The following is a 19,832-nucleotide window of genomic DNA, read 5'->3' as shown; positions in this document are numbered from 1 at the left end:
TCGGTCATTCCCAAACACAAACTTTCCCCGTTGCCAGCTGCCTGATCGCACGATTACTTCCAGCTCTTGTGATTTTTTTTTTTCCCCGCCAGTTTCTGTGCTCACAGGTGTTTTTCCAGATGCCAGATAGTCTGTGTTCATCCCCGTAAATCCAGAGCTCTCCAGCCGTCTTTGTTTCCTTGCCGGTCACATTTGCGTGTGTCAGGTTTTTGCTTGCTCCTGGTGCGCAGTGACCGATGTGCATCAGTAACCTGGATTCTCCTTTGAGGTTCCCGTCCTCGGTTTCACATCTAACAGGCTCATTAAACTAAAAAGGAAAATTATTTGCTCAGCTAATTTATGCAACAGTAAGTGGCAGACTGAACCATGGCGAAGCACAAGGTTAAATGTTTTATGGGTGCTTGGAGCAGACGACCGGATGATAATTTATATTTTGTTATTGATTACCGTGAACTGTAGCTCTGACATGAAAAGCTCTCGCTTCACCGCAACCGGTCGATGTAGGTGTTCTCCACCTCTGCTTCTGTCGGAGGTTTCTTCCCGTTAAAAGGGAGGTTCTCCTTCCTTCTGTTGGAGGTTTTTCTCCCTTAAAGAGGAATTTGTTTCCGCCTTGTTTACTTATGAATTGTTGGGTTTCTCTGTATGATGTAGTAAAGTTCTGTTGTAAAGACTTTACTGTGTTAAGTGCCATGAAATAACCTGTGCTGTGATTTAGCGCTATATAAATAAAATTGAATTTATATGTTAAATAACTTGACATTTTAACAAACATTCTCGTTGACCAGCTGTCAAAAATAATTTTCTAATAAAAAGAAAAATACATATATATTTTGAAATTGTGCCAATGTGAGATTATGCAGCTAAAACCTGTTTTACTTCATAACTGAATTGTGATTTAGCAGCCAAATTCGAGAAAAGACGGTGAACCATCAAATGTTGCACATAACTGCAAGATTAAAGCTCGAAACTCATTAAGTTTAATTATTTAATTATGATAATAACATTTAATCAATGTATTCCTAGATGTATTTTCGTGGCGTGTATGATAATTTCAGCCTCCTCATTTCAGACCGGACTGAGGGGCAAATAAAAAAATATTAAAAACTGAATTTAAAGCGATTAATTGCTTTACTATCATGTATGTGCGACAAGTACACCGACAAGGCTTCAGTGCCTCAGTTACTTTCTGTTGTAGGATGATATCAGTAAAAGAAAATGTAATAGAATCTATATCTCATAAAAATTTGTCTCTTAAAACCAAACTGGAAAGCAGAGAAACGGATTGTATTGTTGTTGTTTATCTCCCACCTGGTCCTTATTCAGAGTTTCTAACTGAATTCTGACTTTTTATCAGATTTAGTGCTGAGTTCAGATAAAGTGATGATAGTGGGAGACTTTAACATTCATGTTGACGTGGACAACGACAGCCTCAGTTCTACTTTCAGCTCATTATTAGATTCGATAGGCTTTTATCAGGATGTAAATAAACCCCGTCACCGTGGTAACCACACCCTCCATCTGGTTCTGTCGTATGGGATGGAAACTGAAAATGTAATTGTATTTCCTCAAAACCCTGTTTTGTCGGACCACTTCTTATTAACATCTGAAGTTACAATAATGGACTACACAGCATGTGAGAATAAATCCCACTACAGTAGATGTCTGTCAGATGATGTCGTGGCCAAGTTTAAGGAAGCAGTTACATGTTTATCCTCTTCGATGCCGTGTGTTAAAGCAGTGGAAGACATCTACGTTGATCTTAGTCCCACACTAGTGGATCATCTGGTAGAAAACACTGCAGTATCTCTGCTCCAACTCTAGATGATGTTGCCCCTCTGAAGAAGAGAGTCATGAACCAGAGGAAGTTGTCTCCGTGGTACAACTCAGAACTACGCTCTGCTAGGCAGCGACTAGAAAGATGGAAAGGAAATGGAGTTCCACTAATTTAGAAGAGTTTCACCTGCCTGGAAGGAGAGTCTAATATTATATAAGAAAGCTCTTCGTAAGGCCAGAACTTTATATTATTCATCACTAATAGAGGACAACAAGAACAACCCCAGGTTTCTTTTCATCACTGTAGCAGGCTGACAAAGAGTCCCAGTTCTGTTGAGTCCTCTATTCCTTCAGCTCTCAGCAGTAATGACTTCATTAACTTCTTTACTAATAAAATTCTTACTATCAGAAAGAGAATCGGGCCGACCCTTCCTGACACCATCACTGATGTGTTGCTAAGCAACAGCAGCCCTGAAAGCAACTGTAGGACCAGATGTATACTTGGAACATTTCTCTCCTGTTGAGCTCTCTGAGTTAACTAGAATTATTTCTTCATCTGGATCCTCTAGCTGTCTGTTAGATCTCATCCCAACTAAACTTTTTAAGGAAGTCTTCCCTTTAATTAGTACTTCCATATTAGATCAGACCAACCTATCTATTGTAACTGGTTATGTACTGCAGGCTTTTAAAGTGGCTGTAATTAAACCTTTATTTAAAAAGCCGACTCTTGATCAGCTGTTTTAGGAAACTACAGACCAATTTCCAACCTGACGTTTATTTCTAAAATCCTTGAAAAAGGTGTTTCAAATCAACTTTGTGATTATTTATAAAGGAATGATCTGTTTGAAGATGTTCAGGCTTTAGAGTTCATCATACCACAGAAACAGCTCTGGTGAAAGTTACTAACGACCTTTTGTTAGCCTCAGATAATGGACTCGTCTCTGGACTTGTTCTTCTGGACCTCAGTGCTGCTTTTGATACGATTGATCATACGATCTTATTACAGAGATTAGAAGACGTTACGAGGATTAAAGGAACTGCATCAGACTGGTTCAAATCCTACTTATCAGATAGATTCCAGTTTGTCCATGTCAACAATGAGTCTTCCAGACAAACAAGAGTTAGTTATGGAGTTCCACAAGGCTCAGTGTTAGGCCCAATGCTTTTTACTTTGTACATGCTTCCATTAGGAGATGTCATCAGGAAGCACTGCATCAACTTCCATTGTTATGCAGATGACACTCAGCTATATCTTTCTATAAAACCAGATGAAACTAATCAGTTAGTAAAACTTGAAGCCTGTCTAAAAGACATAAAGGCCTGGATGACCAAAAACTTCCTGCTTCTAATTTCAGACAAAACAGAAGTTATTATTAGTACTTGGTCCTAAACACCTCAGAAACTCTTTCTCTAATCACTTACAGTAGTTGGCCTCCATCACCACTTTGAGGAACCTTGGCCTCCAGCACCACTGTGAGGAACCTTGGAGTCATCTTTGATGAGGATTTGTCCTTTAGCCACCAGATAAAGCAAATCTCCAGAACTGCCTTCTTTCATCTATGTAATATTAATAAAATCAGGAAAATCCTTCCTCAGCGTGATGCAGAAAAACTAATTCATGGGTTTGTTACTTCCAGGATAGACTATTGTAATTCCTTGTTGTTAGGACGTCCAAATTATTCATTAAAAACCTGCAGTTGATCCAAAATGTTGCAGCAAGAGTACTGACGGGATTCAGAGATCATATTTCTCCTGTTTTAGTTTCTCTTCATCGACTTCCTGTGAAATCGAGAATAGAATTTAAAATTCTCCTGCTGACTTACAAAGTTCTTCATGACCAGGTTCCATCTGATCTCAGAGATCTTATAGAACCACATCATCCTGACAGATCTGATAGAACCACATCATCCTGATAGATCTTATAGAACCACATCATCCTGGTAGATCTTATAGAACCACATCATACTGACATTTTATAGAACCACATCATCCTGACAGATCTTATAGAACCACATCATCCTGACAGATCTTATAGAACCACATCATCCTGACAGATCTAATAGAACCACATCATCCTGACATTTTATAGAACCACATCATCCTGACATTTTATAGAACCACATCATTCTGACAGATCTAATAGAACCACATCATCCTGACAGATCTAATAGAACCACATCATCCTGACAGATCTAATAGAACCACATCATCCTGACAGATCTTATAGAACCACATCATCCTGACAGAGATCTTCTCTCTCAGCCTGCTTGTAGTTCCCAGAGTTTCCAAAAATAGAATGGGAGGCGGAGCTTCAGTTTTCAGGCTCCAAGTTTTTGTTCGGGAGCAGAAACCCTCTCGAACTTTAAGATTCGACTCAAAACTTTTCTTTTTGATAAAGTTCATAGTTGGAGGTGCTCAGGTGAACCTGAACCATCCTGCAGTTCTGCTGTTATAGACCGAGGCTGCTGGGGGACCTCGTTTTACACTGAACCTTTTTCCTCTCACTCTTTAACTCTCTATAACTCATATCTCACTATTACATCTCATTAACTTCATCTTCTTCTCTCCCATAGTTTCTTCTTATTATCTGTTGTCTCCATTCTGTTCCTTCACTCGTGTAGTTTCTGTTCTTTCTTTTGCAGATGTCCCGTCATGGAGCTGCATGTCTCTGCTCTGTGATTGTCGGCCCTACCAACAGTTCATGTCTTGTATCTCTATGCTGTCCTTTTCTCTCTCTGCTCTCCCCTCACCCCAACCAGATTTCTTCTTGTTAAGAGGGAGTTTTTCTTCCCTCTGTTGGAGGTTTTTCTCCTTTAAAGAGGAGTTTTTTTCCTCCCAGTTTATGTGGGAATTGTTGAATTGTTGAATTGTTGAATTGTTGGTTTCTCTGTATAATGTTGTAAAGTTCTGCTGTAAAGACTTTAATGTGTTAAGTGCCATGAAATAACCTATGTTGTGATTTGGTGCTATATAAATAAAATTGAATTGAATTGAATTGAAAAATAACAGAGGAAGGACACAGAGGACCGTCTCACTCCTCAGAGTTCTGTCTCACTCCACAGAGGACTATCTCACTCCACTGCTGGGGACTGTTTCACTCCTCAGAGATCTGTCTCACTCCACAGAGGACCGTCTCACTCCACAGAGGACTGTCTCACTCCTCAGAGTACTGTCTCACTCGATAAAGGACTGTCTCACTCCACAGAGGACTGTCTCACTCCACAGAGGACCGTCTCTCTCCTCAGAGGACTGTCTCACTCCACAGAGGACCATCTCACTTCACAGAGGACCGTCTCAATCCTCAGACGACTGTCTCACTCTATAGAGGACTGTCTCACTCTATAAAGGACTGTCTCACTCCACAGAGGACCGTCTCACTCCACCAAGGACCGTCTCACTCCACAGAAGTCTGTCTCACTCCCCGGAGGACCATCTCACTATCTCACTTCTCAGTGGACTGTCTCACTGTCAGACATTTTTCAGAGAGACCTGATTGGTCAGTAGGCGGTACTTTTGTAAGTCCTGATCTGAAATCTTGAACATAACCTGCTTCCGAATTTCCCCACTGTGGGATCAATAAAGTCAAAATCTAATCTAATCTAATCTAATCTCTGGAGCAGGTTAGCTCTGCAACATCAGTTACCATGGCGATGTATGCCAGTAAGAAGGGAACCAGCTTCGTAGTACTGAAAACCTGGAGTTTAACCTAAAGTTACTTCGATAACCATTAATCCTGCTTCGTAGTTCGTCAGAGACCTGATCTAGTAGCTCTACAGCGGCTAGCGGCCGTCGGTTTCAGGACAGGAGCTGTTGTGGCCTCGTGGTACCAGACTGGTGAACGATTCCTCTCAAATACCATCAAATGCCGAGTGTCGGTTCTGAGACTTGTGGTGTTTCTACATTGAGGAATGTCTTCACTGTCCACTGTGGGTCCATGCACCATGCAGCGGTCTTTCCACAGAGACCGCACACACATGCATATGCATATACACACACAGCAAGTAGAAGGTCGTCAGGAGACTCCACACCTAGACGCCACGCCTGCAGCTCCTTTAACGCTCAGTCCAGCGGTTTAAACAGCTGCAGGTGCTGCTTTTAAAACTCTGAGCCAATGATGCTCCTGAAGACACATTGTTATGTTGAGTTTTGGCTTTTCCTTCATCAACAGTCTTGTTTTTACTCAGTTAGTTAATTTAGTTGCATTAGAAAATACTTGTGCAACGCTGTGATGTAGTTGTTAAGCATTATCTTAATATGAGGGGTTTTCTTTTCACAGTGATAGACATTTTCACTCTGTTCAAGTTTACATTTCAAAACATGTTTCAAGAAAAAAAAATCACAAATATATTCGTTTGAATTAATTTGTGTTAATCTATTGTTGAATGAGGTAACGCCATGGCGATGAAAGCCGTTCCATTCGTTGTATTGTGAAGAACAAGGTCGTGTCTGCGAGGACATCGCATTGGAAAAAAATCATTTCAATTTGTTCTGACTCTGGTCTGGAGCACGCTCAGACAGGCCGGTCTGTCTCCCCCTCTACTTACATGATTATAGCACATTATTATCCGAGCTGGGCCTCTGTGTGTCCCGCCGCACTAAGCTCTGTTCAGACATGCTCACCTGTAATTAACCTCCCTGTTTATTGTCCCACATTATTAGACACAGCCTGCGTAGTTACTCCTGGTTTCAGCCTGCATAAGAACGGCTATCATGGTAAACACCTGCCCAGGTGAGTTGGAAATCAGTGCACGGTTTCTGAGGTTTAAAGGTACACCTGCTGGCCTTGAATCAGTCAGAAAGGACAGGACATGATTTCAGTTTGACTCGCATTGTCTGAGCTGCATTCTCAACAGTTGGTCTGGAGTCTATTCTCCTGAAGGAAACAAATTACCTCACAAAACCTCAGAGGGGATCAAATGCTTCAGTCACAGCTTTGTTTTCTAAAAAAAAAAATATTTTTGTTTATCTTAGTTTTTATTGAATACGTATTTGTCATTTTTTTCTTATTGTGTGCACCTTTTTCCTAACTGTGTTGCTGTGACGACAAAATTTCCCCACTGTGGGATTAATAAAGTCATATCTATCTATCTATCTATCTATCTTTTGATAGATAGATAGACACGACTTGATTCTGTAAAGTTTATATTGGTTTGTCAATGAAGTACAACTATTAGATGATAAAGGCTTTCACAATGAACTCACACAGTTTAATCATTCCTATTTTGATTTGTTCATACAGCAGCTTTTATTGCTGTAACACCAGCGTCCGTCTTTGCAATGTGCATCATGTGATTTTTGTGAGCTGACAACTATAAAATAAAGTCTAATATATGCATGTTCACTACTGTTAATGCGGCACAATAAATATTTTGGTTTGTGTGTGATATTTTATGGGAGTATTTGTTTTTTACTTTTATACTCATCAAACTCTCTCAAAGTTTCTCATCAGACTCTTTCGACTGTTTTTAATTATTTTAATTGTATTTTACATCGTAGAACAAAACTGAAGACATCAAAACTATGAAATAACATATTAAAATTTATATAGCAATTACTATGTAAATCTAAATATGTTATTTGTTACTGTAATTTGTTATTTTATAGATAGCAGCTTTAACACACTTCATTCTCCAACCAGCTTCATGAGCTCATCACCTGGAGCTTTTATTTTGAAGGAGTTCCAGCCTGTGTTAGCTGCTTTCCCTCCAACTCATCCCAACCTTCTTAGCTGGGTGAGTCAGTGATTGTGGAGGCCGGGTCATGTGATGCAGCTCCATCATGTTTTGACACAGAGGCAGTGATGGTGTCTCTGCAGGATATTGTATATTATAGCCCTGCTGATTAATTGTTGCACTGAATTCAGAAGGAATCTCCAGCAGTGTCACTAGAAACCAACAACCCCATCACAGTCTCTCACCTTGTTTAAGTTTCTCAACACAACCGTTGAGCTGAAAGTTACTTTTTTTTTTACTTTGGTTTTATCCTCAAATGTTACATGACGTTTACTGGTCAGGCACGAGTTGGATGTTCCTGCTAATATGCAAGCAGTCATTAAAAAGTGCCTTTTCAACTTAAACTATGTCTGTTGCATACATACAGGATTCTCCAGGAGCCGCAAGAAAGTCATGGAGAAACTCGAAATCTCAAAGAGGAGAAGCTTTGCCACTGTGTTTGCTAAAGTGGAGAGGAAATTTGAACCCAGAAAAAAAGGAGAGAAAGGACTTGTTGAAAAGTTCTGTCCGTTTTGTGGCGCTATAGACATAATGTGGATCTGTGACTTCTATTGGAAAAGAAAACAGTAGAAAATGTCTTTCTTGTGTGTTGGGCACAGGAGCAAAGATTGTAGAAAACATCTTTCATGTCACGATTTGCAATATGAAGCTTCTTAATATGATGCATGTCCACAAAAGGAAGCTCCAGCACTGCTTTCTGTCACCTATGTAATATTAATACAATCATCTTGAGTCAGCGCGAGGCAGAAAAGTTGATCTAGGTTTTGTTACATCCTCAAATGTTTACCTTCACTCTCTCAACATCCGTGATCTGAACCGTCTTTCTGATCAGCTGGACTTCAAACAATCGTAGCGGTATTAAGCAACCTCATGACATACCTGTGGATCAGATCATATCTGGTTCATGGCAGGAAGTAAAATCAAATGCAGTGTCAGTGCATTTTAAACAGCAGCAGACAAGTTTTATAGGAATCACCAGCAAACAGGCTGATTGACTTTTCTGTCCAAAACCTTTTATAGCCTCTGCAGCATTTACAAGACGAGAGGCTGCTGCACGCTGCAAGATCACAAAGATCACATAACAACCGCAATGCACGGACCAACACAAAGAGGCAGGCATTGAAACACACATTCCTACCAGTATGTTTGCACACAGTTTAACATACTGTGTAATTTCAAGAAGATGTAGAAGTGGATCCCGACTCAAACACACTCAGCCCAGTTCCTCTTTCTTATTCTTCTCTTTCTCTACACACACATGGCAGCTTCAATACTGCCGTCAGTTTATTGCTTCAGAAGCAGTTTGTTTTTTAACTGTAAAACCTTCATCAGCCCACAGAGAACTACAACAACTAATCAGTGGTATCAAGACAAATATGAATCAGGTCAGAGAGGAGGTTTTATATTACTGAGTAAACATGACAGATTCATTATAAAAGTGACATTTAAAGGTGGGTTTATTTTGGATTAAAGTGCATGTTTACCATTTGCAGTACATTACAGAATGTTTCCATACGTTTAAACGAAAGGAAACCTGAGAAACAAATCTTACTGGGAATTAATGCGAAGCATTATTCACCAGCTTTGTGTTAAAATGCATCAATACCAAATGAAAACATGGAATCTATTAAAAGTGCTGAAATATATTTTCTGTGTTGACATGCAGAAACAGAAACATCAGACTGCCAGACAGTGTTCTTGTCTGTGTGCTTTCTCAAAATGTCAATTTACTAAATTGTTTTAAGCTTTGCAATATTAGTTTGGTGACTAAATAACTTACTGCTGGAAAATATTATAGAAACACCAGAGGAACAGCATTCATCGTGTTTTTACAGTAACTGCTCCAATAACTCAATATGCTTCAGCCAATACCAAAGTATTACAATTATGCCTCCGTAACGGCGCAAGCAACAGCCAGTGGCTTTATGTTTCTGGGTCGTAGGTCCTGTTCTATTGAACAGAACATCTCAAGAACATGTTGAAATCATTTCTTCAAACTTGGCCAAAACATTTACTTGATACCAGCTGATTAGAATTTGGAGGTTGAGGTCGGACGCAGAGTTCCTCTCCAGCGCAGCGCGGCGCCGTGGGAAGTCAGGAGGAAGAGATGAGCAGAATGTGTGTGAATCAGACCCAATCGGACCCAATCAGACCCAATCGGATCCAATCAGACCCAATCGGATCCAATCAGACCCAATCAGACCCAATCAGACCCAATTTCAGCTCCTCTCCTCCCCTTCAAGACCACTGCGGTGTAGCCGACTGACTGAAGGAGGGACAGACCGACACCGTCATCCTCTACGCTGGAGGAACTGACAAACTGCTTGTGGCGTCCACGGGCTGATCGCTGATCGCGGGGTCGGCAAGAGGTAACTAATATTATAAATTAAATTAAATCAAATTATAAATTACTGGTATTATAACAATGATAACTGGTTAAATGATATAAAACATTGGAACGATGTTGAGGAGTAAGCAGAAGTAAATTAGATGCACTTAAAAACCCCAATGCAACTCATTTATTAACAACGCTGATAAAGAGCAATGTTCTCCAAACATCCCTGATGTTGTGGGGTTAATAATTAAAGTGCATCAGTGTTTTGAGTGTGCCTAACAGATCAGAATCGGTGTGTCCAGACATCACCGACCTCTGCATGGGTTGCTATGGGAACAACGTAGGTGCATCTAGGCTGGTGTCCTACACGGAAGCTGCTGGCAGCTTCTGTCTGTGGACTGTTATTGATGTCCTCTACAGCGTGAACATCTACGCTTTCTGATGGAGCTCTGCTAGCATCGATTCTGTCACTGAAAACAATGCTGTCACCGAGTGTCGTGCTGAGTGACACAAGAAATCCGATCTGAGTTCTTTACTTCATTTAATTGTGTTCGGATAACTAATTATCTCGTATTATCCAGCGTTGCCAAGGGAACTCTGAGCATCCCCGGGTAGCTCAGCCTCTGAGTGGAGCCGGGTTAGAGAGCAGCAGGCTAACTACGTCCACGCTGCTCATGAACTCATTAACGAGCAGAATACAGGTCACAGAAATATCAAACTCTGTGGAAGTTCACTGCTACTTCTCCAACAGGAAGTCTTCCAGATTATCTGTCTGATAATTCAAGATTTAAGGAAATATTATACTTTTACTGACCACTTTGGCAAAACCATGCTTTGCTCATTAACCCCCCTTCTTACCCCCCCCCACCCCCCTCTATGACGTCGGCTCAATCACGTGACTGCATACACCTCTCGACAGAAATCACTCAATCAAATGAATTGCTTTTATCAAAAGAGGAAAAACATAACCACTTTGGCATTTACATTTTATCACACACAAATTAAATATATAGTTTAACCATACTTTTTAACAAACTGTATTTATTTATTTACTAAATCAAACTATTTATTTAACCCTGATTTATGCATGTTTTTTTCCTGGGCTCCATCAGCACTTCCTGGACCTTTGACGGGCTGGAGAGGCAGCTGGGGTCGCTTACCTCCCGCCTGCATCATGGCCACCTGCTGCTCGTCTTCATAGAAACCATCCTCAGGACGATAGCAGATGAAGTGGGACGGTTCTGTCCCCCAACCAGCAGATCACCCTTCACAAAACGCAACTTTTAATTTGGTTTAATTGCACATGCGGTGAAATGAAGAAAGGAAAAAAAAAACATCAGTCATGAGTTAAAAGAGGACTACACCTCCTGTCCGTGGGCCCTCTGGTATGGTTCTTCCTCTCTCATCAACCAGATGAGTAAATAAAAATGATTTTTAATAGTTACCTGTTTATGTATAATTTAATTGCAATTGTACAAGAAGTAGTTCCGACCCAGAGATCTGATTGGTCAACTGAACATTTGGAACGAATCATCATGACATCACACCCTGATCATCATAAGAAAAATAACTCTGCATTTGCAATGGGAATATACAATTGGAATTGAATTTCATATAATATTCAATATAATGTAGTTTTTACTTGTTATAGGTTTATTAATTGTGACCCATTTGGTGAAATCTGGTCTCTTTTGGCCCTTTAGTCGCACACTTACAATCCTAGCGGCGACTAGCTGGACCGGTTTGGTTTGAACACACGACACGGTGCTAAAATCTTAAAAACATGAGTCCATGGATATCTTTGTTCATCAGATATCTTTATTCATCAGATATCTTTGTTCATCAGATATCTTTGTTCCAACCAGACTGAGCTAGCTGAGCAGTTTAGTGTTTCTATGTTCTGTATTTATTCAGTTGGAGACTAGAAATCCTCTCTGTTGCTAGGTGGTTGCTAAGGGTCGGACTATTTCCTGGAGTAGGAAACATTACATACGTCTACTGACGTGACTGATTGTTTTCCAGTTTGTAGTCATACCCCATGTGTTGCCATGGAAACGGAGACAACACTAACAACAAGTTTTATATTTTGAGAGCGAATTGCTCCACATTATGAACACATTTTGATAACATAATTTTTTTGGTTGGTAACTTGTCACACAATCGATGCTTACGGACCTCACTGCATCACTGTCGTGCCAATAATGATGTTAAAGCACAACCTCTCGTGTAATATAGCTTAATTAGCACACTTCCCAAAATATAGAGCCATTTCTTTAAGCTCAGTCTGGGAGTAAATACAACAGTCACACTTTGATTTTCCATAAGATTATTTTCAGGATTTCCCCAACACATTATATGCACTCAGTCTTGTCAGTAAAAATAATTATAACATTATTCTACAATGACTGACATCCTGCCAGAGGCACTCACACACAGCATCACACTCAGTCTCTACTTTCCTTTCTGGGAGTTTATTGTTCGTGAATCAAATGCAAACAGCTATAACTCTACTATAAATATCCAAAGGTGTCAGTGAATGCTACTTACAAAAATAAATAAAAACAGTAGTTATTTGTGGTAAAGCAGAGAAAACAAACTCCAAAACTATGTACAATAAAGTCCTCACTTGTCTTATTTTGTGCTTTTGCAGATGCAGAATGTCTCTGTTTTTCAACCTCTTCATAGTTTCTCTTCTAATCTAAATCTAAATCACATCAATCACATTACTAATATGTGCATATAACAGCAGCTACGCACCATTTGTGTCTTTAAACTCCATAACAGTGGGAGCTATTAAAAACAACCCTGTTTTGGTTTAAGGTTTAAAAGAATCCCAGAGAACAATGAGCATTTCAAAGGCCTTTGGATTCCATCAAAGCCGAGCTGCAGAGCTGACCACATGTTAATGTGAAATGGAATCAGAAGAGGTGAACCAGAAAAAGGACATGCAGTCCCTCATGTTTGCGTGTGCAGCAAACCACCAAATGTATTGAAACAAAGTTAACTTGTTGATTATGTAGTAACAGATCTGTCTGAAGTTGAGAGTTCAGGACTTATGTCAGGAAGTAGTGAGTCTGTTATGTAGAGGAGGCGAAGATGGGGAGAATAGGTTGGGGTGTTGTAAAGTTTACGGATGCTCAAGTTAAATATTTTCAACTCGTGTGACGCAAATTTGTGTCCTTTTCCATCACCTGGTACAAATTTGCAGACATTAAGGTATTGACTTTGTATGTAATCTCTCCACGGGAATAATTCCCTCTGTGTTTGGTGTGAACACACCTTGTGAGTGCAGAGACGGCTTTGCTGAAACATGTATTTGATGCCCTGGGAATGATAAGGCATTGAATGTACTGTATAAGATGAAGTGTGTGTTACTAACTGGGTGCATGGAGTTTAACAGACATGCATGTGATTAAAAAAAAGCTTTCCAGTTGCATCATGGGAAATGTAGGATTCTGTGTTTTTGGAGTTTCACCCAAACAGGAATTTTAAGTCTGGATATGTGTTGCATGTAAATCTGTTTCTTTTGGAGCAGATTTCCCAGCAGGCCTCTGAAGCTCTGGAGTAACCTTAGCATGTAGCGCTGCAACAATTAGAAACAGAAAGTTCATCGATGACTTTGAGCATCATCATCTTCAAGCAAAAGGGAAAAAGCATTTCATGGTTGGAGGTTCTCAAACACGTGTAGCTTTGCTGCTTTTCCTTGTCTTACATTGTACAAAATAATAAATATATTGGGTAGAACTGTTGAGACAAATCAAGGCATGTGATGACATCACTGTGGGCTTGACAAAGTTGTTACAAACTATCTTAATATTTTCAGTTTTTTAGACCAAACAAAACAATTAAAAACAACAAAATACAAAAATAATCAATAGAGAAAATTTAAATTCAGCTCCAATCTTTAAAATCGTAACTACAAGTTTAACTGTAGTTTATTTGTAATAACCCCGACCCTTCCCAACCCAAACCACATTTTACTGCTACGTGCACCTGCTGTCGGAAAATCTTAAAACCTTGTAACTGATCATCATTTTTTGCAGATTCAGTGACCTGCGTGGTGAAAAGCATCAACTTTTAATGAAGTTATTACAAAATTAAATCTGGTTCACTTCATATATAAAAAGAATAATTTCAGATTTGCAGACTGAATTTCCCAGTGGGGTATTGTTGACAGAATAAATATCCACAAAGGTGAGTGCAAAACAACATGTTAATGACAGATGAAACATGCAGGTGACAAGCAGCCTCCATCTCCTTTAAAGCAGTGAAGCATCACGGGATACCTTCAATATTAAGATTCACCCAAGTACTTTGTTAAATGGCTCTAACTGGGATTCTCCTCACAGAATTTTTTTTTTTTAATAGTTCTTAATATCATTATTATTGAGTGGTTTTCTACCCTGAGGAAGTTTGGCAGTAGAGTAGAGACACTGGAGGAGAAATGGAGGAACATTTCTGCAGTTTGGATGCGCAGTGGTGAGTAAACACTCGACAACAAACAGCATCGGGGTCACAGTCACTTCAATAAAGAGAGTTTGTTTGGTGTCCGATCTGCATCTTCAGGCTTCACTGCAGCAGGCGAAGGTGAATTTCTCATGTTTACAGACACAATCCGGCTGACTGACCCTCGATACGGGTCAGTTTTACAAAAAGACCTTTGATTTACGTGTATCCAGGTTTTATTTTGAGGTGCTTGTGAGCCTCGTTGATGTTTTTTTTAGAATGTGAAACTACTACTCTGTAGCTCATGATGATTATTTCCTCTTTGTGTGACGTAGTTTTCATCTGGTTTCACACCATCTCCTCCCTCCGCTCCAGACCAGCAGGCTGGATGTTGGCCTTGGGACTGCAAGGCCTCAGTCCCAGCACCTCCCCTCTGGCTTTGAACAGTGGTTCTGGTCCCCAGTGTAGGCAGATGGGACAGGGACATGAAGCGGGGTGGTGCATGATGCTGGCGGGGGCGTAGAGGGCTGCTGTTGCAGGCGGCAGCCCCCCAGGCCTGTTGTACTGGGACAGGCGGAAGACATCCAGCTGCCTCATCGGTGCACTGTAGGGGCCGTGAACGGAGGCTGCTGCCGACGAGAGAGACAGAGGGGAGTAGTGGTGGAGGGGGAGGTGGGACGGAGGGGGCGGGACCAAGGGGTACGGCACGGTGGAGGAAGGAGCAACTCGGCCAATCAGCAGCGCCCCCAGTGGGTCGATGAGAGGGTGAGGCCAGGGCAAGGACTGTCTCTGACGTTTGTCCTTCATCCTTCTGTTCTGGAACCACACCTGCAGGGAGGGAGGAGGACAGACGGGAGACAGGACGGACGAAGACTGAGAAGGTGAGAAGATGACAGTGGAGATTTGGAAAGGAGCAGGAAGATTGCAGAAGGACGTTCGGTCTCCCAGAGTTTTTCCCCAGAACCAAATAGGTTCTGGGGCCTTTTTGTGTTTGCATTCGCACCACCAACAGGAACTGAGAGATGTCGTAGCACAGACAGCTCTCACCTGGAACCACACCGGGTTCCGGGTCGTAGCACCGACAGCTCTCACCTGGAACCACACCGGGTTCCGGGTCGTAGCACCGACAGCTCTCACCGACGCTCCGCCACTTATTTCTCCAACTAAAGAAATGCAGGTTTCAGTTTTCTTGATCCGGTTGAAATTCATTAACATATTTGACCTGTTTGAAGATCCAAAGAGTTCCATTCAAGAAGGCCAATAAAAACAAATGGAACAGTCAAAGTTCTCATAATTACATTTAAGATGTATTAACTGATTCACTTATGATCCGCTAACATTTGCGTTGTCGGTTACTGCATTATGGATCAACAAAAACTCAACACGTCCGGTCATTTTTTTCAAACTAGAGGCCCTTTAGCCTTTTATAAGAAAGAAACCACTAATAAAAACTGTTATCGTGAAACATTTGCAACATAACACCGCTGCGTAAACTTTTGATATTTCTCTTGGTTGAATCAAAGTCACGTATTTGGTCGAGTTTCGATGGTGAAAAGCTGCTCCAGTACTTTGAGAATGAATCCGAGGTCTGAACAGTCTTGAGTGGAGCGAGGATGATACCAGGCTATCTAACTGCATCACTCTCCACCACGTCACACCACAATACTTCATTTTCTCTGCTTGATTCTTATTTTCTCACATTTCTGTCTTTAGATGTTAAAGCTGAGACTTTCTGTCCGGTCTTCAACTCTTTCAGCAGAATCTCGGGGAGTGTGTGCTTCTAAGATGTCAGGTGGCAGCGTTTACAAGGCCTCGCCTTACATTCCTGCTCTTTCGTAAAAGACCCACCAGTAGTTGGCAGAGAGGTGGGCGTGTTTACTGCACATTAAAGCTGCTGCATCGGGCGCCTCTGCGTCAAATGTTAGACGCCGCTAAAGCTGTCACTACTCAATCAGCCGCGGTGATTGAAACCGCCTGTTGCCAGGTGGGTGTCGCTTCATCAAATCTCTGCTTCCTGTTTTGATGTGATTGGTTGGATTTTTAGGCCATGTGCAGAAGCAAAGAGACTGTGAACAAATGTTAGACGAAAGAATTTCACAAAGCCTGAAAATAAGTGATGGAAGTTTATTTTTGAGCTTCATGTCTCTGAATAGGCAGCTGGAGCAGCTCAGTACTGTCTGCGCTCACAACATCTGCCGAGCAGCACATCTGCAGCTGCTCACCAACACGTTCATTGTTGTTTATTAAAGTGTCCAAAACTCAACTGAAAGAAGAACAACTCAGTTTTACAGGCTGATGTGTGCCGGGACTATTTCATGACTGTAAATACACCATGTGTCTCGTCTTACAACTACAGAATATCATAATACTCATGTCCAGATGAGAGGGCCACTATCGATCCTCGATACCTCTCAATTCCATCATCCCAGAAACCAACCTGCATTCCAGAAGAAACATTTTAAAATGTAAAATAAAAACAATATTTAATCACTGAAAACAGCTTCTCAGATGTGAATATTTGCCCTTTTATGGTGGTAAAATTAACATCCATGACAGGAAAAATAAAAGAAATTAGAAGGTGTTACCTTGGTTGCACGCTGCCTCATTGACATGGTTTTTCTTTAATAACACCTCAGTAGACACTCACATATTCAACACTCATAACATGACTCTATTTATTGGATTCCTTTTTGTGCACAGTTTTATAAAAACATACTCCTCAGTCACATTGTTTTGTCAGGAATAAACTTAAATCAGTGAAGTGATCTGGGTTTGTGGGGAATCTGTCGGTTTGTCTTCAGGTCCACAGACGGACTCTGAGCACCGCCAGTTGATTGCATGTGTAAGTACGGTATATTTCATGATCTCACTCTATGTGCATTTGAAATAAACTTCTTCTGATAATAGAATTATTACAACCTGTTTTATTTTTCGTGGAAACATTGAGATGGTAAAGAAACTTACTTTTTTGAAACACATATGTGTTTAACAGACAAATACAAACTGAAAGTCTGAAACATGAAACTCTTCAGGTTCCTTTCACCTCAACAGTTTCCTTCCGTCCTCTTTCACTTCTGATTTTATCAAACTTTTCTACAGGCTTTTAATTTGGCCAGGACAAAGGACACACACTCGACCTGGTTGATCATAACACCGTGTTCTTCCAGGCTCCCCTCCTCTCTCCTGAGATATCATGTTCGCTTATCGGTGTCCCATCAAGGAATCAAGGACCTGATCGAGGTGATAATTGGTTGGTTCCCTGCCTCGTCAGCCACTTGAACCCTCTCCATCTCTTTTAGAATAAAATAGCACACTAGCTCAGACAGCATGATGCTGACCTTCAACATGAACCCACTTTATGAAATCTCTGTGTCAACCCTGGATATTATATGTTGGACTATCAGAGGGATCATCCCGCCCTCCGGACTGCATTCACTCTGTTTTAATCTGATAGTTGGGTTAACTGCTGTCCATCTACTAATATCTCACTATCTATATTTAGATTATAGGGTTGCTTTCTTTAACGTTAAGGTTCTGTTGGAAGGACTGCACGATGTTAAGTGCACTGAAATAACTTGAGTTGTGATTTGGTGCTATATTAATAGAATAGAATTGAATTGTCTGGGTGCCTTCTATAATATTTTCACTTGACCGAGGAGTTCTTTTTGATTCAGAGTTGTCCTTTGCTGCCCAACTGTGATTGCTAACCAAGATCAGCTCATTTCTCTCCTGCAGACTTGGAGAAGCTCCTCCATGCTTTTATCTCTTCTTATTATTGTAACACACTTTATTCTGTAGTGAAACATCCGCAGACTGCTGCTACAAAATGCTGCTGCTCACATCTGCAGTCTGCTGAATCCTCATGAGGCTGATCGCTGCTGAGACCTTCCAGTACGGCTCTCATGGTTCCACATCAGGACTTACTGGGCCTCTGCCTTTCAGCCTCTCAGCTGTGAAACTCCCTGCCTGGAAATCTCAGTCAGACAAACTCAGAAACTTCCTTCAGATTTCTGACTATAGGACTCACTTCTATTGTGTGCCATTATGTCAGGTCCTGTCAGTTGTTACTATTTAAATCAAATCATTTCATCCTGTTTATATCTGTCGTTCTGGATCTTTCTTGACTTTACATCAGCTGCATCTGCTTTTATTGTGAAGCACTTTGTGGCATAGTTTTCTAACGGTGCTCTATGAATAGTTGTGATCATTATTATTAGGTAACACATACCTTGATCGTGGTCTCCGGTAAGTTGAGCGCCACGGCCAGTTCGCAGCGCCTGGGTCTGGACACGTAGCTCTCCTTGCCGTACTCCTGCTCCAGACGGGACAGCTGGCTGCGCGTGAACGCCGTCCGGTGCCTCCGGCTGTGGTCGAGCAGCGCGCTGCGCGGGGACGAGCCCTGCTGCTCCTCACCGCCGGGACTGTGCACGATAGCAGCGGCCGCCACCGGCGTGTGTTTGCCCTCCGCCACTGAAATGACCCATTAAAGCACATTCATATCATATTAATAATCATTTTAGCCTCGACCTGTCCAAATGTGTCCACAGAAAGAAGCAGGCTTTTATGGAAATAAAATGACCATGAAAATAAATGTCATGATAATACAAACTTGAGGAGATTCTTCAACCAACACACATCATGATTCTTCCTACTTTTTATGAGAATTGCTTGTAATTAGATTTTGAGTTGATGTTGTTTCAGTAAATGTCACATCCTGCTTCTGCTGCTATAAAACACGACTTCCATTAGATTCCCAACATCTGACAGGGAGTCTGACCTCCGGGGTGCCGTGGGCCCGAAAATAAGCAACATTGTCGGATAAAGCACCTTTCAGTTTTTGGAGTAGAAAAAAATCAAAACGTGTTCATGAATCTAACAAGGACCGAAACACATTTAAGGGAAAAATAAAAACATTCATTCTTTTTTTTTTTTTTTTCTTTTCTTTTTTTCTTACATTTGAAGTAGTTTTTTTTTTTGTAAAACTGAACATGCAGACACTGATCTCAGTTATTATTTTTATTAACGGTTTCACTTGACAAGAATATTTTTTCTTACAAAATCATCTTTTACATTTACTCACGCATCAGGTAGTTTCTGTGTTTGTGGCGTCCGAAGGATAAAATAACAATAGTTTTATTTAGTTTTTGTCGGTGGTCCTTGAGGTCAAAATCCCCCCGCTGCAGGGTCCGCTCCCTTCAGAAAGGCTCCGCTCTCTTCAGAAAGGCCCGGGGAAGATGCTGCCTGCAGTCCCAGAAAAACTTACCTCCATGACGCACACACACACACACACACACACACACACACACACACACACACACACACACACACACACACACACTCTCTCTCTCTCTCTCTCTCTCGCTCTCACACACAAACACACACACACACACACACACACACCTCTGCAGGTCCGTTCAGACAGTCAGAGAGAAGATGAGGTGTTTCTGTCCTATGAACCCCCTCCTCCCCTCCTGCTGCTGTCTGCGCTCCCCGGAGCTGCTCTCTTCCTCTGTCCCCATCACAGGCGCCCCAGACGGGCCGCGCTG

At 41.3% G+C, this 19,832-nt stretch overlaps 1 protein-coding gene across 1 annotated transcript; it reads right to left on the bottom strand.

The window, feature by feature from the left end:
- Positions 1-14,634: 14,634 nt before the first annotated feature.
- eve1 (even-skipped-like1) lies at positions 14,635-19,555 on the bottom strand. The gene is given in 4 exon segments (XM_069177319.1): positions 14,635-15,114; positions 18,515-18,732; positions 18,735-18,756; positions 19,550-19,555. Coding segments are annotated over 4 exon segments (726 nt in total).
- Between the last annotated feature and the right edge of the window lie 277 nt (positions 19,556-19,832).

The sequence above is a fragment of the Embiotoca jacksoni genome, unplaced genomic scaffold, assembly GCF_022577435.1.
Source record: "Embiotoca jacksoni isolate LCO1_2020_lvr unplaced genomic scaffold, fEmbJac1.0.p SCAF_71, whole genome shotgun sequence".
Classification (NCBI taxonomy): domain Eukaryota; kingdom Metazoa; phylum Chordata; class Actinopteri; family Embiotocidae; genus Embiotoca; species Embiotoca jacksoni.
Note: the sequence above shows the minus strand (reverse complement) of the source record. Positions and strands in the feature narration are given on the sequence as shown.